General features: G+C 48.6%; 1 protein-coding gene across 1 annotated transcript; it reads right to left on the reverse strand.

The window, feature by feature from the left end:
• Nucleotides 1–764: 764 nt before the first annotated feature.
• On the reverse strand, nucleotides 765–27,335 carry LOC144157943 (lysosomal alpha-mannosidase-like). Its single transcript, XM_077688653.1, has 14 exons — nucleotides 27,163–27,335; nucleotides 26,136–26,175; nucleotides 25,986–26,055; nucleotides 25,152–25,283; nucleotides 20,716–20,841; nucleotides 18,425–18,619; nucleotides 15,829–16,041; nucleotides 15,163–15,281; nucleotides 14,234–14,350; nucleotides 13,602–13,674; nucleotides 11,104–11,190; nucleotides 5,628–5,846; nucleotides 4,771–4,902; nucleotides 765–1,148 (listed from the first exon to the last, which is right to left on the reverse strand). Exons 2-14 carry the CDS (start codon nucleotides 26,156–26,158, stop codon nucleotides 906–908), a joined length of 1,749 nt encoding a protein of 582 aa, XP_077544779.1. The 5' UTR covers nucleotides 26,159–26,175; nucleotides 27,163–27,335; the 3' UTR covers nucleotides 765–905.
• Nucleotides 27,336–27,695: the final 360 nt, after the last annotated feature.

Here is a 27,695-nt window from a genome sequence, read left to right on the forward strand (position 1 = left end):
CTCAGCGCTGCAACGTATCCGCTTGACATACGATGGCGGTTACATGGCATACCACGGAATTTCACAGGCAAAACATTTCACCTAAGGATATTCCGTGGACAACCAAACGTCAATTTTGTTTTGGCCGCCCGGACTGCCCTTACGAGAGATCGGCTTCTCAGCAGCAATATACTATCCGCCAAACATAACTAACCCTCCTACGTTCATTCCAAGCCTCCCGGTCGAGTATGGTAAAATAAGAAACTTGGCAGCTGCTCTTGGGACCCTGCTTGCTCAATACAGTCTACTCAACCTTTGCCATGATTAAGAAGTTGACGCTTGAAGTGGAACAGCGCAGGGACGGGACTAACAGCAGAGGCGACAAACACGGGCTCTTAGTCCCGTCCCTGCGCTGTTCCACTCCATGCAATGAACCAACTATCCCAGTTACAAACCCTCTTAAAGTTGACGCTATTTTCGAGTAAATTTCTTGTCGGCACTGCTGAAGGTCGAGGATAAATAGCTAAATAAGGCTCAAAATCTGTGGTTCTGTTCACACCCAAATTACATAAAAAGAACATCGGATACGTTCCGGTAGTTCCTAATAAGAAAGGACGCAGTTCTCAACAATCTCGTTAACCGTCGCGGTAACCAGACGCGCACAAATAACAACATGTTTTGAGTTCCACTCAAAGCATCGCTATTCCTTCGACATGTCATCGTATATTTCATTTGTTTTCGTTTATTTTGACAAATAGGTGGCGTTCACCGTAGACCACATTTATTGATGAGACTTGTTACAACGTGCTATCACTTAGGTATGCGATGCTAGAAAAGAATATTCGCAGTATGGGGCGCCTTTTCGTGGCAGTTCTTTTCAGTGGTGCAGAAACCATATCTCGCTGTATCGATACCGATAACCTTGTTCACTCGGCGACAAGTTCTGCGAGGAAGGTGACGATCTGTCCTGGGCCAATTGTCGTAATGACGTCGTTGGTGTCGGCAACTGATGTCATTTCAGGCGCCGTTATTGGAAAGTCCGGTAGACGCTGTATCCGGCCGTAGGTGTCCTTCCTAGCCCAATAACGGCGGGTGGGTCCCGGTAGAAACTGGTTGGCGCTCAAGGTGACCGGCCGCACGTTTTCCAGCCGGTAGCCCGCAAATAGTCGCTGCGTTTTGGAGCGTAAAAAAATGAGTTATTCCTGCTTATAAACGATGAGTGAAAGGTCAGAAATGAATGAAAAACAATAACAACGAAATTTACTGTTCCGCTACGGAACGTTAACTTTTCTTCATCCCCTACTCTGATGAAGGTACACCCGCTTACCGAAACGTAAGTTATACACTCCGTTGTTGCTATTTTTCAACTGTGTCCAACTTTCACCTGATCACGTTTTTATGCTATGTTAAGACTACGGACGGAAAAGCCATACCGTGAACGATTGAAGCCAACCGAACGGCATGCCACGCAGTTCGGTTGGCTGAGACGTGAAATGACGTCATTCTTTAAAGTTATTACGACAGTTGCGGCAACAGTCTGAACCCGGCCTTACGAGCTTTTTGAGGGTTTTCTTCCTCCCACATTATACAGGGTGATGAAAACTAAGCCAACAGTTTTTTTTTTACTTAGGCGCTCAAATTTACGTGAAGGCCACCACTACCGTAACGTTACGCGCCCAGGGGGACACTGAATTAGGTGGTAATGATTGATGTCGTTAGCTTAATTAAGTAAAATTGAATTAGTAACTTTTTAGTGGCTGCAGTAAGCAGGCATGTTTGTATTCAAAAGTTAGACACAACCGTGTTTCTACGCAGTTTCATTTCGCACAATTCCATCAGCGCATCCGTACTCCGAGATATACAAATGCGAGGTTTAAGTGCCGTTCGCATGATTACGCATGCAAGACGGTGAAGACCGGTGCAAAGCTCTGTGCGATCATATAAATCACCGCCATGATCTTATTTCGTGGTTTTTGTTTGAACTTAAGGACGAATGCCTCTCCCAATGCGTATCGGCCGATTCCACGCGCCACCTCCCCCCCCCCCTTCCAGCCCCTTCTAGCAGCGTCACTAAATAAATACTTTTAGAGTATCGCCACGCTTTTCTGTCATTGTTATGTGCCGCCCCGATTTTCATTGGTCGGTCGGCACCACGTTATATTTGTTTACATATGGGCGCAGCCATTTTGTTTCTGGGCGCCTCTCTCTCTCTCTCTCTCTCTCTCTCTCTCTCTCTCTCTCTCTCTCTCTCTCTCTCTCTCTGTGCTGCGCGGACGCTAGAGCGGCCGGTCGCACTCTGCCCGTCACAACGAGCGATAGTTTCGTTGGGAGAAATGACAACACTGCAAGCCAGAAACAAAATGGCCCCCAGACGCTTCCGGGTGCACGAAGTAGCGGTACTGTTAAGCGTAGCTTATTTAGTTACGTTACTTCAAGCAATTTCTTTTCCGTCTTATACTCACGTGCTATCTGTGCCCGTATTTGTATGGCTTCCTAGACTTCTCGTATAACCTCTCGATGTGTACTGCGCTAACATTAGACGTGCGCGAGATGATTCCTTCGTGTCCCTGATTTCATGGCTTTCAACTATCCTTTCCCCTTCAATTCAACAGGAATGTACTCTGCACGATTTTTTTTTCTATCTTTCGTGACTGCTTCATCTACCCCGAAATTTTGAACCTGTCGTATTTCTATCAAGCGTCCAATACGGCAAACCCAACTTAGCTAAATGCGCGACTTCGTTAAATTTGTATTTGAGTTCGCTGCAACTTGCCACTTCTACAATCCCGCAGTAAATTTCATCGGTAATGAAACAAACCGTGTACATTTCTAGCCAAATAATTTTTCTTTTGCGGGAAAGATTGCCCTACGGCATAAGATTTTTTTCCTTTCGCAATTCTTTATTCCATCATTGATATCCGTGAATGAATAAAAACAACGTGAACATTTTTTGCCCGATGATTTCGATTGGCGCGTGATATTGCTTTACACCAGGATTGGTTAGAGTACTTACCTGTAATAAGCAGCCCAAATGGCTATTTCTCGGCCTAACAACTACTAGTTTTCGAGAACTGGGGAAACAGAAACTTCAGTATGACCAGACTTCGCGGGCATGAGTGCGTTAAACACAGCAAATAAAAAAAAAAAAACCTTGCTGTACACTGCTCAACCGTCTCGATAGTATTGCGCCTTTGCAGGGATTGCGCAATTTCATGCACACCTGTCCCGCCAATGTTGGGTAATCAGCTCTCATAGACAAAAACTGTTTTCTGTTGCGCACCGTGTACTCGCTTTCACTGGTTCCTGTGTTCAACAATATAGGTCGCAAAATTTGACCTTGGCGAGCAGATGGAGAGCGCACTTGGGAGAGAGAGAGAGAGAGAGAGAGAGAGAGAGAGAGAGAGAGAGAGAGAGAGAGAGAGAGAGAGAACAGACTTTATTGTCATCTCTTTTAAAGATGCACGGCGCGGGAGTGTCTTGGGCCATCGTCGAGTGGTTTTCACACTTTCTGCTTAAAGGGACCCTGCAACACTTTCGATAAGTGCTTTCACTTTTTTCTTCGCGTCTGGAACCACTGCGAAAGCTACAGTTATCGCCAGCGCGGTGCGGCATTGCGGGATTTCCTCGTCGCACCAGATACGCCTTCCATTTCTGCTTTGTTTGTGTGGTTTTATTTTAACACGAAAGTGTTTTATGCCGGGGTCCACCAAGATCTGACTGACGTCATATCCGTCACGAAAATGACATCACCAGAAAAACTTCGATTGACGCGGCTGCGCCGGGATCTGAACCAGGAGCTCTGTCGCCGCAACGGGAGGTACGAAACGCGCTCCCAACTGCGCGAATGCGCTATGAACAGACGCGTAAACGGGACAACATACGCGTCTTATATCATTCCCTTCAGATGGTGCTGCCATCTAGCAGAAACGAAGTGAAGAAGTGCATCATGACGCCAATGAGCGTCGACAGTTGGCACGTCGGTGCCAGCGCCTACGTGTCCGCGGGACGCGCAGCATAACCTGCGGAGAAGCTTGTAAGGCAACGACCACGGAGTAAGATAGACATCGACTTGCGATTTCTGCGCCCGTGGTGCGGTGCGTTGCTCTTTTTGCGCAGCGGACCGTGTCTTCACCAAACGACTCGCTGCCAACCCGTTTGGTTTCGTTCGCAGGGATGGCTTGCGAGCGCCTATGGTTTCAGTCGGATTTACGCAATGTTCCGGCGTGTTCAATCCAGTGTCTAACGTTGATGCGTATAATTATGCCATAGGGACGAAATATAAATAACGATGTGCAAGTTCATATCGATGCACAATAAACATTCAACTGCTCCGGTGAAGGCACATTTCACTTTCGTGTTTTACCGGTTGCCATTCAAGAGGGTTCAACTACATTTTTTAGAGTTGCTATCGAAAAGCGTTCGTTTCTGAAACTGAATGAAAACCGGCCAACAGCCGCTACGTGGCCTTAGTGACGTAATTCGAGCGGTCAAAGAAGGTCAAGACCGGGAAAGAGAGAAAAATCTTTTGAGCGAGTTTCCAAGTTATCTCATGGGCATAGAGCAGTCATTTCTGGCTGAGGTACTTTGCGACCTTCTAATCTATGTACTGGGTGAGTTGGGTTTCTACGTTGTGCAAGCATTTAAGATTTCAAAAAAAGTTGATAAAAGAGTTGCAGGGTCCCTTTAAATCATTATGATTACACGCCAGGTGTCTGCCGTATGTGCGGCAGCTAGATTTGCCTGAGCGAAGTTCCAGTTACGAGAGAAATGCTGCTAGGCTCTGCCACTTACAGTTACGTTGACGTTCACCGCCTTGTGCCTCAAGGCAAGGTGCTCGAGACGAAGCAGTACTTGGTGTGCCGAAAGTCTCTCCAACGTCAGTATGTGCACTGTGCTTGGAAGTGGCCAGCGCAGTCCCGAAAACTGTCGTTCGAGGAGACAAAACGTAAAAACAGTAAATGCTCATTTCCCCTCCGTGCCGCGACATGATGGAACGCACTCCCAGATAACACTGTTTTGTGAAGGAACCGATCGACATGTCCTGAACACCATAGTTGTCTACTGCCTTTGTAGTTGTGTTTTCATACATGTGGTACTAGGATTAGTTTATCGCCGCTCATGTAATTTTGTTTTTGTTATGTTTCTTCCTTTTGTTTCTTTTTGTTTGTTATGAAGCTGCTCCATTTTCGTTGTTTATGTAATGTCTTCGGGCCCTAAAGTTTGAATAAATGAAATAAATGAAATGAAAATTGTTCTCGATCATCACACAACTTGGTGAGCAATGCGTACTCCGCACTGTCATATATTTCTAGTGATCCGTCAGATATTTTGTGGCTTAACCATCATTATCACCACGTTTTTTAGTTACCGCGTAAACATGCGACATAAGTATCACGTTTTCAGCCAAGCGGCTGGCTTATCACACGCGTATACCGTTAAGGAAAAAGGAAATTAGAACCGTCAAATATTGGCATCGTATTTTGTGAGCACTAGTAAAGCAAAACAGCCTCTATTTATTTTACGGAACTAAGGGATGTATGAAGTGCTTGTAGTGTAGTGTCCTGCAGGTCGGTGTGAAGTTAATATTTCGCAATTTAGTAACCTTCGCAACAGCTCAAGCCATTACAGTCAGAATCTTAGTCCCTCACCTCCTGTCGTTTGGGCCTCCAGAGCGGAGGTGCGAAGACGAGGATAGGCCGGTAGACTAGCTGCAAAGCCTGGGTTCGCATCAGGCGGCGAGCTTCCGATGGTGACCCCAGGAAGAGACGGTGAGTCCCTCTCACTACCAGGCCGTGGCCGTCGCTGCCTTCTTCCCCGAGGTTCTCGAAATTGCCCAGCGCTTCGTTAGTCGCATGCTGACGGTGCAGCTGCAAGAGTTAGTCGTATCTCAGCATTGTTTGCAGACTGCTTTAGAAAGGCATGTTGTCATTACCTTAAAGGGCCCATGATCACAAAGTACAAATTCGTTTATGATGGATGCGAAAAGCGAAAACGCTGGCTATCGAAAAGTGAAAAAAATTCACAGCATATCCACGGGGTGAATGATGATGAGTGGGCGAAGCTCCTGAGGGGAAATCATCGGTAAAACCGCGACTCTTCAGTGAAAGTTCGCCCACTACATCTGTGTCCGAACGTAACGTCTAGAAAGTCTCGCTTAAACCGCGCGTCGGCACCTTGGGGCTGAGCTCGCCTGATGCGTTTTGCAGACGCCTCACGAGCTCTCACTGCATCGGGGTCTGCCTGCCGATACGCGCGCTTTCTCGCCGCTTCCCGTTCTCTGACGTTTTGGAGATCCTCTTCGCGCCGCAGCCGTGCCGCTTCGCGTACGGCAGGGTCCTCGCGCCGTTGCCGTGACGCTTGGGCCTCTCGTTCTCGAACGCTGGGATCTTGGCGGCGTCGTCGCGCAGCCAGACGACACGCTTCGGCCTCCCGCTCTCGTACGGCAGGATCTTGGCGGCGGCGTCGCGCAGCTTCACGGAGCGCTTCTGCCTCGCGGGCTCGCACATCTGCAGCCTTATCCATCGGGCGACTCCGAGCGCGCGCAAACAGCGAACGGATTTTATTACAACGCTCCCCGCCATCTAGTAAACAATCCAAGAACTAAACTAGAGGTAGCCACGCCATCTAGTAAACAATTCAAGCGCATCTTTTCATCATATACAAGTACCGCCATCTAGTAAACCATCCAAGAACTAAACTAGAGGTAGCCACGCCATCTAGTAAACAATCCAAGAACTAAACTAGAGGCGGCTACATACATACGTCGAGGATGGACAGACCCACGCCCTAAGGAGCTTCGCCCCTAAAAATCATCAGATGCTACCTCCACTACGGCGCGCCTCATCGCCTGTGTAGCGTTGGCGCGTTAAACCGCATGACCAATCAATCAATCAATCAATCAATCAATCAATCAATCAATCAATCAATCAATCATTCAATCAATCAATCAATTAATCCATCAATATAAATCAACTTCATGGGATTTCAATGAACTGGGCTTCAGTACCACTCAGCACACTCAGGGGTATCCTCATTAACCCCTTAACCCCCTAACTTAGACGCCAACTCCGGCAGCGCTGGAAAACGCCTCGCTCTTCTGCCATCTGCACAGCCCCACCGCCGAAACTGAGGATGTGTACATCAGCTCCGACAAATTGGACTAATGGGCAAGCATCCCTATCCTTTGTTCTCTGAGTGTGACAATGAAACTTTGGAGATCTCAAACGTAAACTCTCTTTTCTTAGAGCATTCATTCTAGCTCGCCCTCCCCCACCCCCTTCGGAAGTAATTCTCTTACAATAGGTTTTCTGCCTGTCGCGAATCCCTGGCTATATTACTCACAGGGAGCTCCACGGATCCTAGCTCACTCTGCCTTATCACTGTTATAGCGTCTCACCTTCTATTTACTCCGTTTATGGACCCCCTCCCACCCTCCACAGATTTAATGGCCGACGGGGTAGTCGTCTCATTTACTATACTTATTGCACCGATGCAAACGCTAAATGTGTACCACCGCCAAGGCAAGACGGTTCCGCCCTTAGATTCACTGTTCGTCACAGGCACTCCTAAGACACCACCACGTCTAGTCCTTGGGGACTTCAATTGCCCCCACCCCCTTCGGGGTTACCCTCGAATCGGGATGGGTGGCTGTGCTCTAGCAGAAATAGTACGGCGCAAATCGTACTCACTCCTCACAGATTTTGTTGTTCCCACACGCATTGGCCACAGTGCTGCCCGGGACACAACTCCGACCTAGCTTTCTACATAATCCGAGGCTGCCCAACATGGTCACACACGCATGAGTTCCTTGGCAGTGACCATGCCATCTTGTAAATCACGTTATCATCTACTCGTCTACGCCGCCGAGCGCATAAGCTTACAAAATTAAGAGATTGGCATGCAGTCAGACAGGCCTCTGTTCCTCTTTATACTCCGAGGACCCAGAGTCTTGGCTTCAACAGATACAGGATCTTTGTTAGAGGCCCACTGAACACGTCTACCCGAACACTGAGGCGCCATACATTGAATCCTACCTCCTGCACCTATGGAATTCCCGTCGTTCTCTTCTTAGGCGTTGGCGTCGCCAGAAACACAATTGGAAACTGCAGCCTCCTTGTAAATACCTTGACCTAGGAGGCCCAAACGTATGCTGATGAACTTGTTCGCTCCAACTGGTGTAATTTCTGTGTTGAACTTATCCAACGAATGCACATAAACATGCCTGGCGTCTACGCCATGTCCTTGTTAACACATCATGCTTTTCTCAACCCATCTCTCGTATCATGCCAACACTGGGGCTTCTCCTACAGAACTGGCTTATGATCTGCGGCTCCTCATCTTTCCTGCCAGTTCAGATAACCCACCGCTTGCCCTGCCAATTCACACATTTTCACCACCTCCTCCTGATACACCCTTTACGTTCACTGAACTACTTAATGCTCTGGAACGTCTACGTCGAGATACCGCACCGGGCGAGGATGGCATGCAATACAAGTTCCTTCCCAGATGAGGGTATTCAAGATTTGCTCCGCCTTTTCGATAGCATATAGGAAACTGGCCGAATTCCAGAAGCTTGGAAACATTCAAAAATTGTTCTTCTCCGTAAACCTGGTAAGCCCCATACGCCTCACCTGCCACCTCGCCATACGCCTCACTATAAGCCTCATCTGCGGCCCATTTGACAAACCTGGTGTGTCGGGAAGCTACTCGAGCTTAAGGCTATCACTCGTCTTGAGTAGCATCTTACACATCACGCTCCTTTGTTGGCTACCCAGACTGGCTTCCAAGCCCAACTCTCCACCCAAGGCACCCTACTCCGCCTCAAAGAGGATGTGCGCAAAATTTCCAGCTGAGCCCAACTGCGCGCTATTATATCCCTGGACTTACAAAAGGCCTTCCATCACGTTACTCATGCTCCCATCCTCGAGACATTGGAATCAACGGGGTGCGGCCGCTGCTTGTACAATTACATTCGCGATTTCCTCTCGAACCGCACTGCCGCTTATTCGATTCCCGGTTCACAGGCTACCCATTTATGTCTTGCACCAGGGACCCCTCAGGGCTCTGTACTCTCCCCCACTCTTTTTAACCTTGCCCTGCCATCCCTGCCCCCGTGACTAGCCAGGGTACCCGGCCTCAAACATTCAATCTACGTGGATGACATTACCGTTTGGGTGAACTCCGGTAGTCCGGCACATATCGAGGAAACCTTACAATTGGCCTGCAAAACCATTCTCGACCATGCATCTTCTATCGGGATTGACATATCTGCATGTAAATCTGGCCTTTTAGTGGCGTCTAACAGACGAGGCCGTGACGCGTATCGCTCTGTGTACAGCTATCGATTGGCGCGGTTTCCATACCACAAGTGGATTAATTAAACATTTCGGGCCTCACCCTTACACGCAATGGCTCTGCTGTTACTCAACTACAAATCCTCCACTCCCAGACCTCTAAGGTCTCTCATCTCCTCAAGCGCGTTTTTAACCCCACACAAGGCCTCAAAGAACCCCACCTTCTCCTCACCTCTCCTTCGCGACATCTCGCGTACTGCACACTGTACCTTACCTCCGCTTCTCACTTGCCCAGATAAGTGGCCTTGAAGGAGCTCTCCGTGCCCTGTATCGTTTGGCCACACAAGGCGTCTTAGTTCTGGGCATCCACAATACCTTCGAGGAACGGCTCGAATCTCACCTCCAGGCCCTGCTCAAACGCTTACAGCTCTCTGGTTCAGATCGGATGATTCTCACGCTCTTAAACTACCAGACAGGCAGTCTTCCCCCATCCCTCCCGAACCTCCTCCCTGGTACTTCTCACCAAACATAGTAATTCAGCGTATTCCGCGCCACATGCAGCCTGCTCACAACTTGGTCCGCAGGCAACAACGCACAAAAGCATTGAACAGGCAAATTAATTGGCTTAAACAGAATGGTGCGGCAATCTACTTTACGGACGCCAGTTTCGACTCCACTTGTAGAGATGCTGCTATCGCCCTCCATAATCCTACCCGATCCGTAGACACCACTGTCCACTTCAAAAACGCCTCAATTTGTACAACCCTGGAAGAATTCTCAATAGCCACCGCCGATGAATACGCTGTCAAAGTCGAACCCCCCTCTACCCAAAATTTCGTGTTTAGCGACCCGCAGGAGGCGCTATGAAATATTTCTCGACATATCACTCATCCTCATACCCCTGACACCCTAAACTGCGCCATTCGCGCCCATCCTCCCCATAAGATAACGCTGGTATGGGTTCCCGGCCATGCCAGCTTGGACGGCGATGCTCGAGCACACGCACTTACCCGAGAACTCTCCCCGGGTCCGTCCGTGCTGTGGCCAAATGTGTGCCACCCTGGCACTCAAAAGATTTTACAACATCAGGCACGCTGTCAGCATCTCTGCGCGCTACGCGCAAAAAGGAAGTATTTCCCGGTCCCCCACCTCACCCTCTTTCGTGATGCCGCATCTGTGGTCCGGAAAGCACAAACCTCCTCTTTTGTCATTTTACCCCGTATCCACTTCATACATGACCTCTGCTCGCGTCCTACTTGCCCTACACCCAACTGCCCTTCCTACCCATCAGTACGACACCTTTACTGGGAGTGCCATCCGCCAGACCTACCACCACACCTGCGTTACGGTATCGCTTTCTTGGAGGATTGGTTTGACCCGGGTCCTGGCGTGGATGTCAAGTCGACGCAAGAACTCCTGGCGGCCCACTGCTTTCGCGTTAGTGCGGACCTGTGGGAGTACTACGGACCAGCCGTTTCGTAATGAAGAGGCTGTACGTGGTACGACAGCTAGGACTAGGGCTGCTTAGAGAATAAAGTTTTCTTTCTCTCTCTCTCTCTCTTTCTCTTTCTTTCATCAGGGGAGCCGCTTGGGAACCAAAAGTTACATCAACGTAAGCAATGTGCACAGAAAGTATACCTGGAAATTCCTTCGTAACTTTTGGAGATTGCTTCTGTGAAGCATAGTTACCTCCTGCTACATTTTCACTGCTTCCACGAGGCCTGGTTACCATTTCCTACATTTTCAGCAGTGGACGGTAAGGAGTATTGTCGTATGGCCATGCCGCGTTCTGAAATACTAACACGAGCACAGCAGGTGCGAGATACAGTACCATGAGCTCCACGTGACCATTTCGCAGACTCGTTCCACCCTGTGGTCGGTCGGGAAGTATGAGCATCTTGAGATTCCTGGTTTGGTCCTGCACAAAATCACCCATCTTTGGATGGCGTTTTATGCGTTTAAACAATGCTACGTGCTTAGAGCGAACCACAAATGTACCTGTCTACCAAAAATTTGGGCTATAAGATTTCCGAACTGTACTTGCAGAGATTACACAGTTATGGTGCACAGCATAGGTATGGTCAAGCTTGTGATCAAAAAGCTCATGTCAACCTCTGCTGTGTACACTGACCCCTTGTTATAGAAGCTTAATAGATTCCCCAAATCTGTCACTCATTACTTTAACGCAAAATACGACTGCATTACGAATTCCAAGGAATCTCGTGTCACGTTGGGAGGCTCAGAAACCTTCTAACGGAAGTGCGTCACTTGATCGGAGGTTTGGCGTGCGTAAAAAGATGCGCAAACATTCCTCCCGGTTTGTCGGAACGAAATGACGGTCGACATTTTGTGACGGCCTCTTCAACAGAGGAGCCTATACATATATGGCACCAGATAGAGCCGCCGAGATAAAGGTCTAGTGGTATTTTAAGTTTGCATGCTCGTCCAAAATAAACAGTGCATAATGCGACTACACAGGAGAACTGCGGAAACTCGGAGTGGTAAGTAAAGACGATAAAGTCCTCGAAGTCGCCGATGACATCGCTGGGGCCTTCTTCTCGTGCCAGAGAAGACAGAGGCTTGCAGTGAATATTTACGCCTTTCCTATGGCTTGTCCACCTTCCTACGCCGTTACTGCTTCTCAGCGCTTCCACCTGTGCAAGCCCCGCAGCCCTCAGTCACGAAGGTAACAGATACCCCCAAGTCGTGGCTCGTTCACACCACTGGCCCACAAACACGTAATAAAGGGTTGCATGAAACTTGCTTGCCCGCACCCAACAAACCATCAGCTTCTGCGTGTATATCTTGCCTTTTTGCAGCGCCTGGCGTGACAGAACGCCGCACATGCATAACCTGATCATGGCAATGATAGTGCAGACTCCAAGTACCTCGTACCTCGTTCCACCCTTCCTCCTCTAACGTATTAGGTTGTGTCGGCATGCCCCAGCCACAGTGAGTCCTACACGACCTTCCCCAGCCCGGTTTCCCCAGCCTTCGACTAGGCGAGATGTGAATATCGGCGACATGATCAGACAACGATGACGTCCCTTGCCCCGTCCTCCAGCGCGTGTCGAAGGCCTTTGGAAGGTGCATCACGGCGTCGGCGGGCACTGCAGTTCCGGGGGCCGGTGTTCAGCTCAATATCATCATCTGTGGCGGCGAGGACGTCTTCGCTGTGTACAGTCATGCCATCTCTATTTTTCACCGCACAAGCTCACGTACCGCGGCTTCGACCGGGATGGTCACCCTCGACTAGGGGGATACGTCACGAGAAGAAAACGGAGTGGACAATGACGTACATCTCCGTGCACACTAAACGGACGAAGAAGCAGCTCTGGGCGGAGCGCAGACAGCGGGGTATTCGTCAAGGCCGCCATGTAAATGTCTTAAATAGCTCGCTAACGTTTCTCATGGCTTCAGTCTTCATCCTGCTGCCACGTAACAATATGTCCCAGTGTACTTCTGGAATGTTAGTGCGTGCATCGGCACCAGGAATTCTTAGCACACGCGAGCCGATCTGCCCGCTCCAGAACTCAGTTTCACTACTCACCAACCATACTTAAAACTAAACCAGGTACCAGGCATACTCAAGTTGACAATATTCACCTGGAAAATGCTAATGTATGGTCAGCGGCTGTACTCACTTGTGGAAGCAAAAATAGGGAATGAAGTAAAAAACTATCAAAATATTACCAAATATACCGTCATGGGAACAATTCACTCCCCGATTTCGAGCTAATAACCGATACTATTAAGTTATGCATCAGATTATCTACATATAAAACTTTGTAGATAGTTTAATATTGTCAGAACTACCTTTTAGCATCTGTGCCTAAAATATGAGTACACACACACACAAACAAAATTTCTAAAATGGGTTCATTGCCAAAGTATGTCATGCCTAATATACCTCCCTAAGCAGTCAATGACTCACAACATCTCGACCAAAGAATAGCTAGGTTGTTATTTGTTGATCATTACGCATTTTCATCCAAGTTTAAGTAACTTAACGGGCTCCCGCTGTAGCTGAATTCAAGCAATTGCAATTATCGTTGCTAACGTATTTGCCAGCAGACATGCCAAACGAAACACGTTACCCCTGGTGTCCTTTTATGCTTGCTTTTTTTATCTGTTCGCGGAGAAATACGGCTGCGAAGTCTGTCCACATCGACCATTACCTTATGCATTTCTAAAGTTTTTCTCTTCCTTTAAATTTCCGAAGTTCTTTGTCGAGGATCGAGGAAAGCTTTTGTCTTAAAGATGATAGTATAGCGCTTTGCGCCATACTATCTTAGCGTGCACTCCTCTAGTACAAAAAAAAAACTCCACCTTGATGTAGATCCATGAAACGACAGGGTAGTAGTTTGAAGGAATCGGCAATTTGTCCTCTTCGATTTTGACGCTGCAATGTTAAGAAATGGCATATCAGACTATAATCGGGATACCTAGCCTGTGCGGCATCTGTAAGCGTTACCGTTTTATCGCTACACACGTACAGTTTTATTCTACAAAGTTACATTTTTGTATAATCTGCCGCCAAACGCAGTGTATATATGTTATTTGTTTAGGCCCATATGTGAACATATAGTAACAACCACATGACAGCAAATTAGTAAAGCATAGCATAAAACTACATTGCAAAACCGTTTAACGCAAGAGGAAAGGACATCGTGCATTGACGCCAACGGTGCATTAACACCTGAATTCACGAATAAAGTTACCTTCGCCTAATCGCAGCCACTGCGTTTGCGTAGTTTCTACTTTTCGACATGGGTTATTTAGCCTGAATATTAGGTTATTCCTTCTTTATTTTTTACTCTGACAACGCATCTAGCATGAACGAGACGACGTTGCCTTGCCATCAATGGGATTCTGAAGCTGATAAGAGATCTGTGTCAACTTAGTCAATTATGGCTGAGACGGAATAAAACTGCTCGTCCACACTGCATATGCATACTCACGTCCTGTAAACGTTTTTCCAGCCGTTGCTGTCTGTGTTAAACCCACTGCTGTTCAGATCGCTCTCGAATCGACTGACAACGTCGCACCCCGTCACGTCTTGTGTCGATTCTCGTAACCTTGGAAGATAAAGCGTCCAACAGATCACATTTTTCGTATCCATTTAATAATAGCCCAACACGGCTAATCTGAATAAGGAATTGACCTTTCCTACGGCCATACACCCGACTCTTGGTTGCGCGCAAATATCTAAAACGCAGCGTTAGGAGCTCATGTCAACGAAAAGCCGGCGTCATCGGCGGCGTTAATCATGAGCGAAAAATTGGCGGGAGAAAAAATATCGTAGCGCCACCCTACGGCGCCCACTTATATCCCCGGGGATCGAAGGAGCCACCCCGACAGATGCCGTGCGAGCAGAAGCGGAAAGTTTTCACCCCTCGAGGGCGTCGCTGTCACTACAAGCGCAAAATAACAGGGTGCTTAATGGTGAAGCTTGGGCGTACTCAAAGTTTTTTGCGGCTATAGTTGCGACCGCGGTATACTACAGTGGCGCAGTTGTCTGATAGGGTGTTCTGCACTCCGCAGTATTCCAGAATTAAGCATAGATTCCAAATAGTGCGGCGGCTAGAATGAAGCACAAGCGTGCAGTGGTACAACAAAGCGTTGCCACCCATACCGTAAAGGGTAAGTGACAGCAGCAGGAAAGTCATCACATAAAAAATCAGCCACCAGGGGAAATAAGGCGCTGTCTCTGCCTGCGACATGGGGCGCATATGCTCAACTGTCAACTGTTCACTCTTGGAATGCAAAATTCCCGCACGTTATCTGGGATTCTAAACATTCGGCGTTGTGTCTTGTCCGTGCATTGTAATATACATGCAATATAATATCTTATTCTTCAATAATATGTAATACAAATAGGTTTCCTCACAAATTATGCAGTGGGCCCACGGTCCAGGTAAATTCAATGAATGGGCTGTCTCTGTAAAGGGTTATCACTTGTGATACGTAGTCAGTGAAGATTTGGTGAATCTCCTGCACCAGGGGTCCCTGTCAAAAAATAAAAACACCTGCTGCACTGCTAAAGCACTTTGCGAAACGAATGCACTTTTCGAAGATTGGGAAATACTACTACTTTTGTTCAGTGGCGCGGCAGCAGATAACGGAATGTTAGGAGTCTTAGTTTTTTTAGACTTGAAATTCTACGCAGCCTACCACTACGGCTTCGTCGCATCCACGCTGATAGAGCTTCTATCTTTGCACATACGGGTATGTGGGTTTATCAGAGTAAATACAGGGCGTTGCAAGTAACATATCCCGAGGTTTTAAAAGGAAGCCACGCGACGATCACAATGACTACTGCTGTTTTATATTGAAAAACGGCCAACCTGTTCATCATTAAACATTTATTCATTAGTGTGAACAAGTGGTGAGTTCCTAACTATTGATGTCGTATGGATTTAACAGCGCCAAGACAAAACAAAGTGAAGGGTAACAACTGCGGGCGCTGTGTTAGTTATCCTCCTTAAGCATTGATTTCACCGCACATTTTTCATAGTACGCTGCACCGTAGGGGACGATAGTCTTAGCAACAAACCTTGACCACTCGGTATGTCACCAAGTCTCCCATTTCTTGAGCCTCGCTGTACGCGCTGAATATGTAGTGGCCGGGCACACTCATGGTCCCTTGCACGTTCCTCTCGAACAAGTACGCAGCGAAGGTCTGTCGCAGTTTCACCGAAATGTTGGTGTCTCGCAGCAAGACGCTTGCTGTCAAACCCTCCGCCTGGTTGAACTCGACGCGGTAACGCTGCGTGAAGACAACACCATGACTATAACCCCGGCACACGACACAAATCCCGAGGAAAGAGAAATAAAAAAAAACTCGGGTTGATTCCTCTGCCATATGAATCGGTAAAACACGAAAGCGAAAGTGCAGCGAAATCTGCAGCTGAGCATGATTTGCGGTTCTGCGGCTGTCTTTTGGGTGTGCTTGGGGAGCGAATTCCTGCTGGCGGGTCGCTTTGGCAAAGATGTACAGGCGCCATTTCCGTGACGAATATGACGTCAGGGAAATACTGGTGTATCCTGGCATAAAACCCTTCTGTGTTAAAACAGAAAACCCGAAAACGAAGAACCCCAAGTACCACATACTCTTCAGCCCTAAACGTTGCTTCCCCGCAAGAACACACTGTGTGCAGGGGTCCACCCTTTACAGGCCCCTTGCTTTTTTGTACTGACGTCATTACCGTGACGGATATGACGTCAGTGAAATCTTGGTGTATACCGGAATAAAGCACTTTCGTGTTAAAAAAATGGCCGCGTATCTGCTCACTTCACTGCCAATGCCGTCGAAAGACGTTAGTCTGCTGCCACCGGTGCCACGTCGGTTGTCTCTATTCTCTCTTCCGCCCAGAATCTCACACTCTTCCCTTTCCGTCTCGCTCCTCCCACGATAAACACGGTGGAGGCTAGTTCAATTCAATTCAATATTCCCGCATTCTACTGCTCGCGCGCCATCTAATGGAACTTTTCGATGCCGTAACACTTGTAATTACACCACGACGTAGGCGCGGGCATGAGTCCTTTTTTTTTTTAATTTGGTGCTCAAAACATTGTTTCAAACTCGAATTTCTTGTTTGGTCTCGCAAATATGAAGCGCACAGCTATTCTCAACTATAACACCACTGCCGGTACCAGTGTTGTATTGATGTTTTGCCCCAGATAGGCCTAATTTTCTTTTTGCTCAACAATGCCGACAATGTGAACTGTGTTTTTATATTCAGTGGTTCCGAAAGGTTTTGCTTATATTTAAACTCCTTGTCCGGGAATTCTGATGGGTTTTGGCTGGGTAGCTGAATGGAGGGGCAGGCAGACGGACAGACCGATATTATGGTGTTTAAGCAGGCAATAAAAGACTGCCATTTTTAAAACTACCCGCAGAAGTGTAAACGTTTTCCGATAAACTTAATACTCCCGCATGCCTAAGCATCACCGTATGTGTTGACCACACCTTAACGTGTATGCTAGGGGATGGCACTGAAAGTTACGTTTGGAATTATTCAAAGCCTAAACATACACAGCAGAAGATGTTTGATTGAAGACCCGCCGCGGTGGCTCAGTGGCTAAGGCGTTGCGCTGCTGAGCGCGAGGTCGCGGGTTCGATTCCCAGCCGCGGCGGCCGCTTTTCTGATGGAGGCGAAAAGCAAAAACGCCCGTGGGTACGAGATTTCGGCGCACGTTAAAGATCCCCAGGGGGTCAAAATTAATCCGGAGCCCTCCACTACGGCGCGCCTCATCGCCTGCGTTGCGTCGGCGCGTTAAACCCTACAATCAATCAAATCAATCATGTTTGATTGAAGCCCCAGTCAAATTTATAAACACTATGAGCTGGGATAAAACTAAAGAACTCGTACGCAGGAACGACAAAGTTTATCAGCCCCTCAACACTACCAAGGAGGACAAGCAGCGTTGTTTGGGTGTGTTTTACCTCAATCGACGCATCCATGCAAAAAACAAAACATGTTCGTTTGTAATTTGCGACTGAGCATACTTTCCAGGGAGTTAGATAAATAAAACTTCGAAGTACTAGAGTTTCATTCTAGCGGATAAACATGGGGTTCGTTTTCCTTCCGTAGAAGCCCATCTATAGACAGAAGATGGGAATTCCACAACATTTGCAAATTCACTGTCAACTACTTAATTATGTAAAGTAGATAAAACTCCGCGTAATCTTGGAGTCGTTGAGCGGGTAATTCTGATATAATCTGTTTCGGTATTAGTTTGATAAAGCAAGAGTTACAGCCGTTTTCTGTAACCATGCTCCCTCCGTAGATGACCGGGTGTTGACCGCAGACAAGAATACTGTAACCTTTACAACTTCATTGCCAAATAATTACCACAAGTAAACCAAACTTCGCGTCGCGCCCTAGCGGTAAATTTTACTATAATTTTTTCTGAGATACCTACGCTAGATTGAGAGCTACGAAGCATTTGCGATAAACTTGTGGCAAACGTTTTTTGTGTCGAAGCGACGAATAGATGGAAGGACACAGCCTACCACCGCGTTGTAGCTCTATAACACTTCGCTACAAAGTCAACTCGTCTCATATACAAGTACGTCCCACCACGTTTACCTCTACGCAGGCACCATGTAGGCTTTCGGCACACAGATCGAAGCACACGCCGCATACCTCATTTTCGATGTACTTCGCTGGCTCGTCCAGCTTGAGGAAGTTTGTGGGGTAGCTCCACGGTTCAGCTGCCGCCACATTTACTCGGTAGACGCTGGCTCCCAGGGGTCCAGCTGTCGCTTTAAACACCAGCGAGGACACAGATCCTCCCGTGCTCTCCGGAATGCCGTGTCGGTGAGGAGCCAGAGGCACGACCTGCGGCGTCATGCAACCACAAAAAATTACGCGAAAGGCAAGCGGTTGGTTTCTCAATTTCAAGCTTCGTACTGCTATCTTAAAATACCACTTTGTGAAAAGCAGAAATTATTGAGCCTAGCCTTGCCGTGCTTCGCGCCCAACACCGCCCGGCGTAGGTTCACTCCTACGAAGAGTGGATTCGGCCCTCTTGGCGTGTCAAGGACACCTTGACAGCACTCTGGAGCTTTGTCTGTGCGGCGTCGATGGCTGGACATTACTAGCGTCCTTCCTGCCCTCCCCCTTCCCCTGCGGCTTCGGGCCATCCTTTCTTAATAAAGTTTTCTTCCTTCCTTGAGCCTAGCTACCTGTCTGGGAACATGGATGACCAGTGAAGCTGGAGTCTGGAACATACGGGACCTCCCCATTACGATGACAGAAAAGAAGGGGAATTCAAACGGGAGAACGGCAGCTTGTCTTGAAGACAGAATTCGCACCCCAAGGAGCCGCAGGAAACTAGACACCTAAACGCTCGCAATGCCGGCAAAGACAGGGGGTACGAACGTTAAAACAGCTGACGCGGGCCGCACAGTGTCAAATTTTTTAGGAACCTTTATTATCCACCCGAAAGTTTGGTAATATTGAAAATGGCGCCTATTGACAACTAATCTACAAAAAATCATACCTAAGGTATGAGATATATAGGCTTTTGCAAAGAATAAAATTATTTTGCATCGAATTCGGGACTGTAGTTTTTTCACAGGCAGAAAAATAATGCACGGAACTCTAGCCATGAATGAACAGCTTCGCTGTAAAATGTATACTGGCCGGCACTTATATTGCATATCGCGTCTTGAGGGCGCTCCAAGCGTAACTGTGTTGACCTGGAAAAATATTTTTCTTTCGTGTGGCACGTTGGTACTAGCGGTCGCCATATAATATCACCCCTGCTTTATCAAACCTACATAAAAATTAAGAATCAACACACTATTGTGGCGCTCCTTTCCTCTCTTCCTTTACGCAGAAGTGCACATATTTTAGATGCGAAGCAGCTTATGGTCGAGCCTGTTCCCTCCGCCGTTGTGTGGGCCCCGTTGTGCGGCGTCCACACTCCCATTGCGCATGCCTGGCCAGGCACCACTGATGATGGTTGTGGGAGGATGCCCCTAGGGATTGGTTAACCAAAGAATCCACCACAAGATAGCTTCGCGATCAACCACCGTCGTCATCTTCCCATAGGGAAACCCTGAGTACCACACCCCCACTGCGCATGCCTGACCAGGCACCGCTGATGATGATTGTGGCAGGATGCCCCTAGGGATTGGCCAACCAAAGAATACATCACGAGGTAGCTTCGCGTTCAACCACCGTCGTCATCTTCCCGTAGGGAAACCCTGAGTAGTATGCGAGGCATTCCTCCTCTCCTCACCGACGCTCCTCTCCTCTCCGGCATTCCTCCTCTCCTCTCCGAAGCTCTTCTTCTCTCCGGGATTGCGCAACGAAAGGCAACACCTGTGGCTCCGCGCGCGATAGTGCGAAGCAGCTTAGTGTTAGAGGCGCGACGGTAGCCGCTGCATACTCCGCTGGGGGTGCCACTGTAGCTCCGCGGTATAAATAACGCGCGCGCGTGCTCCGCTCTCCTCATTGTCCTCCCGCAACACCGCGATCGAACTGAAAACTAATGGGAACTTGAGTCGACCCCATGGCTGCTTCGCATACTACTCAGGGTTCCCCTACGGGAAGATGGTGAAATTTCTTTTGCTAAAAATGCAATTACAATTTATCAGCTCTCCTAAAACTTAGTGGAAGCTTAGACGGCGCGCTGTGGAGTGCGGCTAAGTATTTTTTTGAAAAGAACACGTTGACGACGACGATAATAATGGTGAGGAAGAACATGTATACACGTGCTTCCAGTTATTTACATAGTCTGGTCGAGTATGGTGCCAGAAACAAGGTCTGCTGGTGCTAGTGCGAGCCATAGTGAACTTAAAAATGCCAAACGTACATCTCGGAGTTCAAAGCCCCAACACGCACGCATGCACGCACACACGCACGCACACCGAACAGACGCGCGCACACGCACACGCACATCACAAATGCTGATCGGAATCCAGTACCTGCGTCGGAACCTGGCTGCCGTCAGGTCCAGTGACGAAGATCATCGGGCCATCGAGCGTACGCAATGGGAGTCGCACATAGGTCGGTACTGGTACGCTCGTGGGGTTGTACAGAACCATAGAAAACTGCAGGGCACAAGGTGTCGTCACTAATTACCGTCGGCCTCTCTGGGTGAAAGAGTATAATCAGAAAAGTTGAGTGAAACTTGGCACTGCCCCAAGAGCACGTGTGAAGGGGATCTATACTCGCGCACAAGTTAAGAACGGCTATAGCTAATGTAGTGTATCACTCCGGCAAAAGGACGGACCCGGATGTCAACGCGCGTGCATGATCTGGAAGGAGATTGCGCTTAATGCGTGACATCGTCTGCTTTTTTAGTGCGAAGCCGTACATGTATAACCCCACAAAGTTTTCATTCCGGTGAATGAATGAATGACATTTATTAAGATGGGGGAGGCCACATGGCTGTAGTTGGGGAAGGGGAAGAAGGGAGGAGAGGGGGAGGTGATCACTCAATCGTTAAGAGATGACTCGTTGGATATAGATGATCAGTGATTTCTTTGGGAGGGGGATTGTAGACCCCATCTCACACTACCCTTGCCAGGCCACTCTTTATGAAAAACACACCTAGAGCATGCAGAAAATTTGGGTCTTCGTACGGGGGATCATCAGGGAACGAGTTGGGGGGCAGAGCACTGAGCGAAGAATTGCGAAAAGATGCGAAAGCTGCACAGTACCAAGTGAGGTGCTTGAGGTCTGAAAAGACATTCTGCTGGCAATGGGGACAGTACGGAGAGGCTGAAGAGTCCAAATTCAACCATTTCCCCAGTGTGGAGGGTGTAATGGCCGCATTAGCGATTGTTTTATTAACAAAAATTTCTGCCGAACGGAGTAGGGTGGGGACACCATGCAGGTAGCCCTGCGAAGTCTTCTCAGCGAGCCGCTTTCTGCGAGAATATTTAGCATGATCCCGTTGGAGGCGCGGATGTAGACCTGGATCAGGTGCAAGATCGGGAGCAATCATGGGAGGGGTAGGCTGAAGGCTCTCCCGCGCTGCATTATGAGCAGCGTTATTTCCAACCCCCTGGGCCACATGCCCCGGAATCCAGGCTACGCGCACTTGCGTTCCGTTTCGGGCCAGTAGGTTAAACATGGCCTGGATGTGATGAACGGTAGGTTGATCAGAGTAAGCCCTATTGAATTTTCTGATGGTGGCGTTGGAATCAGTGAGGAGGCGGACCCTGGGTGATGGTGGTGCACGAGCCGTGTAGGTCAAGTGATCCATGGCTCCTAGGAGTGAGTGAGTGAAGACTTTATTAAATCGCCTGCAGGTGGCCTCCGTTACTGAAGTGCCGTGACGCGGCCCTACGTCTTTCCGGCTGGGGTCTTTACTAGGCAGCTCCCTCGCTACTAGTGTCGAGGTCCTCCGGCCTGCCCGCGCTGGGCGGCCGGGCCCTCTCGGCTTTCGCTCGGGCGATGCTGTTCTAGTGCCGCCAGGATCTGCTGGACGGCCTGTAGTTGTACGTTTTTGTCACTGCTCCGCGCCGCAGTCAGGTACCACGGCGGGATCTTTGTCTCCATTGACGCTTCTGTAGGTCTTGCCGAGCAGTCCCACATGATGTGAGGAGACCATAGAGTTCGGCTTGGAGAGGTGACGGGTTGATGGCAGCCATAGTAGTGGCGCCGCTAAGATCAGGGCGTTCTTCGCAGTGCCAAGCCAAACCGATACAGTTGTCTTGTAGGCCGGCGTCTGTAAATATGTCCAACTCGTTTGGTAGCCTCTGTGCCATGCATCGGCGGAGAGCGCGCAGACGTGGAACGACGCTAGCTCGAGGGATAGCCGACCGTTGCGAAGAAACCACGGTATTTGGAGCCCAAGGGCGAGGGGGACGAGATGGCATAGGTCCGATTGTGTGCGTTTGAGTCCCATGCAGTAATAGCAGCACCCTGGGTAGTAAGCGTGCGCCGGAGTTGATGGTGTTTCCGGGTCTCTTCAAGAATTTCTGGCAGGGGAGGCAGTGGAGCAGCTTTCTCTAAGGCGCAGATCCTAGTATGCCGTGGGAGGCCTGTGATCGTCCGCAGGGACGCACGATGAAGAATTTGTAGTTGCTTCATGTGAACTGCACGGAGGTCATATGCAGGGGCGCTGTACAGAATTCGACCAAGGGCAACTGCTCGAGTGAGCGCGAGGCAAGCAGCCTCACTAACTTCGCCATACTTATTAGACATCCTGGAGATCAAATGCAGCATTGGTTTCCAGTTGCGTCTAAGTTGAGTGATACAACGTCGGGCACTGTTGTGGCTGCTCAATGGGATTCCCAAGATGCGAACCTGGTCGCACTTGGTTTATATTGGCGTTCCGGCTAGATAAATAACATGATGGAAGTGAGATGGCGGGTTATGTAGCCCATGAACGAGTAGAAACTCTGGCTTGACAGGAGCCAACTCTAACCCAAGTGAAGGGAGGCTTTGGGCTAGACTAGCAGCCGCTGCTTGTAGTTCAATAATCACACTTTCGACGTCCGGATAGTCAGCTGCCTCAGTCCACACCGTGAGGTCATCAGCGTAGATTGCAAAACGTGATGGGGTATCGTTCTCTAGCTGACGAGTGATTCGCGTCATTGCCAAATTAAAAAGCACAGCCTCTAGGATGGAACCCTGGGGTACCCCCCTAGCCAAGAAATAGGTTCTGGGGTGCCATCCCGGGTGCGTGCCACTAAGCTGAATAGGCCGATTTTCCATAAATGATTTTATCCAATTTTGAGCGCGTTTGCTTGGATATGCAGCAGTCAGTCCGGTAAGGATGGCGGCTTGACTGACATTATCGGACGCCTTTCGCATGTCGATGGCTAGAACATAGTCCGGGTTACCGGCACGCGATTTACGATTAATGACTCTGCGGAGGAGCCAAAGGCAGTCGTGGGTGCTGAGATGCGGACGAAAGCCAGTTTGGGATGGAGGACACCAGGGCTGTACGTACTCGATATAGTGTTGCATCCTGTTTTTGATTAGTCTTTCGGCGAGTTTACACAGAGTTGGGGTGAGAGAGATGGGGCGCAGGTTAGAGAGCTGAGCCGGATCCTTGTTGGGTTTGGGAATAGGGCTAACGAAGGTCAACTTGAGCGTGCCGGGAACAGTCCCTGTCACCCAGTGGTCATTAATGATCTGAAGGAGTACCAGCTGGGTGTTCTCGTCCAGGTTACGGAGGTGCTGCCATGTTAGACCAGCATGGCCAGGCGCCGAATAGAGTTTGCCTTGGTGAAGAGCTGCCTGAAGTTCAGTAATAGTGAAAGGGCTGTCTAGGTCCTTTTCACGGGATGGAATTATATTGGCAGGAAGGGGGGGGGGGGGGCGGATTCAAGGAGGCGTGTGGGAAGAATATGGAGATGAGGTTATGTTCCACAATGCCAGGCGGATTTTGTAGAGTGAGTGTGGCAAAGAGCGTAGAGCGACGTTTGCCTTTACCGGCGAGACCTCGGAAAACCCTCCATAGTTTGCTGAGGCCATGGTCACGGCCGAGGTCGGAACAGAGATTATGCCAGCTTTCATTAGCGAGAGAGCGTTGATACTTGCGTATGAGCTTGTATTGGTGCCGGATTTTAAGGAGATCTTTGTACCTTTTACCATTTTTGAGGTACCGAGTAGTGAGGGTATGGGCACCCTTCCACAAGTTGGCAAGGCGTGAGTCAAGAGAAGCCGTTGTTGCGGCACATTCTATAACTTCACCAGACTGAGCCTTGGCGTTTTGCAAGGTGGAAATGAACTCTTCCAGCGTCGTTGGGGTGGATAGGGAGCTTATTGCTCGGAAGGTTTACCAGTTTGTATGAGAAATATTATTCTTTGCTCGGAGTCGCTTTCCGCGGAGGGTGTTAGGTATTGGAAAGTGGTCGCTGCCCCACGTAGTGTTATATGAGTTCCAGTCGCGCGCAATGCCAGAGGTAGCGAAGGTGAGGTCTGGTGTGGTGTTATATTGACGAGGATGTAGGCCTATGCGGGTGAATGAGCCAGGATCGTTTAACAGAGTAAGACCGCATTCCTCAATAGTGGACTCAAGATTTGTGCCACGCAAATCTGTATAAGCACAGCCCCACGTTGTGCTCTTAGCATAGTTCTCACCAAGTTCTCACCACTTAGCAAGTTCTCACCACTCACGTGCACCAACGCCGGCGCGATGATGTCAGCGCTAGAATCGAATGCGCCGTATCGAATGATAGTGCAATGCCAATGTGGCCTGATAACGCTATCGCTTTCTACGCTTAAAGACGACGCTTAAGCATCCTTGATTTTTTTACCATCTCTATAGTTATTCAATGGAACAATTGATAAGAGAGTCACGGACCACCCAGGAATTTTCGATTGATCTTACTTTATGCTTACCAGCGTTACACTGTTGGTGCCATTCTAAGAAGCGGTGTCAGCACTTCCTAAAGCTTACCTGGCTGTTTTCTTCAGTGTACGGGCAGTCACTCTGGTTGAGGAGGTGGCAAGTAGCCAGTAGCTCACTGACGTTCTCCGTCGGTAGTGTACCCGGGTCCAGCAGGGATACCAAATTACCGTTTATTACCCTCTGCAAGGCAATAAGCGCCAATGAGCGTTGTGCATAGCCGTTTACACTTTTCACAGCCCTCCTGAAAAAAACTATCAAAGCAAGGGATCTGTGGTCTTGAGTTCTTGAGCTGGGCGTTTTGACTGCGTACTGCGTTAAAAGCAGCTGCTTCAAGTGTTTTAATCGGTATACCACTTTACTCTGTAATAATAATTAAGCTATAAGTACTGACGAGAAAACTATACTGTACTCAGCCTCAATGAAATCTCTCTGGTGTTGTAACATGTCGCTTTCGTCACAACCACTCTTCGGGAAAGCCTGGTTTCTAAAGTAATGCTTCCGAAATCCCTTGCTTTAAAGATGCAAAGCTGACTTCTAACATGAATCTACCCTTCGTGTCAGGGTGGAACTTATTCACAGACGCCTGTGGACAAAACTTTGCTAACAATTATGCGAAAGTTTGCCGGCCGTACGTTTGGCTTGTTGCTTTAGAACAACAGGCACGGCAAGCATCTCACCCACAGGAATGGCCCAATCGCCGTTAAACCAATCAGGAAGGGTCAGAAGGGCTAAATCGCCTAATCGTTCAACTTATGAGGAAGAGCGGGAACGGCCCAAACACCGTTACACAAATCAATGTCAAGAAAGCATGTGCGCGCTTCAGGCTTCAGGCATTACTAGATTAGGCAGTGTTTATCCCAGAGGTGAAGGTCCTAGTCTTACCTCGCATTTCTTCATACCCTGGTAGAGCCTGTGTGCATAGTCACTGGCCACGATGTCCGTGGAGGTCCCGCTGGCGGGGAGTCAAACCCAATCAAAGATCTATTCCATCTAGAAGGCTGTCCACCAACTCAATTTATATATGGTGCTTACGTGATAGCGTCGTGGTGTTGCATTAAGGCTACGGCCTCCCCTGAAAAAAATATATTAGCCAACCAGCAACGAATTATTCACGTGAGCTTCAAGCTCACGGTGATGAACAGAACAACCTTTACCATCGTGACAAGCGTCTTAGATGTTAAGGACAAACCGTAAACCGACAGCCAAAATTGCAGATGATGAAATTCGCGAGTAAGATTGAGCAAGGCACTGGGCCTGCTGATTAGATTCCGTGCGATGTCCAGCATTCGGAGTCACGCGGGTTCGATTCCCGACCGCGGTGTCCGCTTTTCTGGTGGAGGCGAAAAGCAAACACGCAAGAGGTAAATACCTTCCCTAAACTGCTCAATTACACTGCCCATAAATTCACATTGCACCCCTCTGTCGCCATCTTTACCCGTGTGTTCGAGATTTCGGCGCACGTTAAAGGTCTCCAGGTGGTCGAAATTAGTCCGGAGCCCTCCACTACGGCGTGCTTCATCGCTTTTGAAGCGTCGGCGCGTTAAACCCCACGATCAATCAAAGGTGTTAATTCACGTTTTCAGAAAGAAAGCCTACATTTGAAATCTAACAGACAGGCAGGTGCGAAGTGAGCGTCATTTGAATCGGCTGAGACAGTGACGAAAAAATACGGCTCTTCAACGTGAACCCAACGTCCTTTACTTAGCAGCAGTGAGGCGCCACCGACTAATTAGCCTAGCCGCACGAACTTATTTAAACAGACTGCTCACGCCGCACATTGTTCATTGAGCTAGAACTGTGAGAAATTGGCTCCAATACACGCCGTGAAGGTTATTGGAAAGAATTTTGAACGACACCCACAACAATTGCCCATACACACGTGGCTCTAAAAAGAGTGAGACCAGAGATTCTGCCAGCCGTTACCAGGAATTCGCGGGGTCGGCGTCCCGCACGCAGTACATGACATGAAAATTCCCTTAACACTTTGCAGGCGTAAAAAAGTAAATTTTTCACAATTTGTGAAACTAATTTGAATCTTATTTTTAGTAATTCGGCTTACCTAGAGTCCTGACGTCTCCTGAAGTGTCTGCCCATCCAAGAACAGACAGCTGCTTGCAGCCCTGCTTAATAAAAAAAGTATTCTAATATCAGCAAAGTAATCACGAACGTGCGAGTTTTGCATAACACGTTAAATTGGACTGCTGAAGGTCAGTCAAAAAGTAATGAAGCAGTTAAACGTACACTTCTTAGCTGTTTAAAGGCTTCATGAGTTTAGGCTAGAAGCACGTATTTACGCGCACTCGGAGGTTTTTAAGCGTACCTCCAACGTTGAGGTGGGCGCGGACGGCGGACAGTACCCTCCTGGCAACCACTATTGCGCACATACCAAGGATAAGAAACAATGTGGTTGCGCCAACACGTCCGCTTAATCGGGTATCCCTGCGATTAAAACTTCGGCAGTGCTTTTCTGCGCACCTGAGTTCAAAATTAAGCCCTCACTTCTCAATTTGCAACGTAGCCTGAGTCTCATCCTATTCGGTCTGTGCTTTCACTGAGGCTGAAGGTTTATTTGCAATTGTTCTATTTATGAGG

This window comes from Haemaphysalis longicornis, unplaced genomic scaffold, assembly GCF_048455015.1.
Source record: "Haemaphysalis longicornis isolate Haplotype H1 unplaced genomic scaffold, Haemaphysalis longicornis Haplotype H1 scaffold_10, whole genome shotgun sequence".
Lineage (NCBI taxonomy): Eukaryota > Metazoa > Arthropoda > Arachnida > Ixodida > Ixodidae > Haemaphysalis > Haemaphysalis longicornis.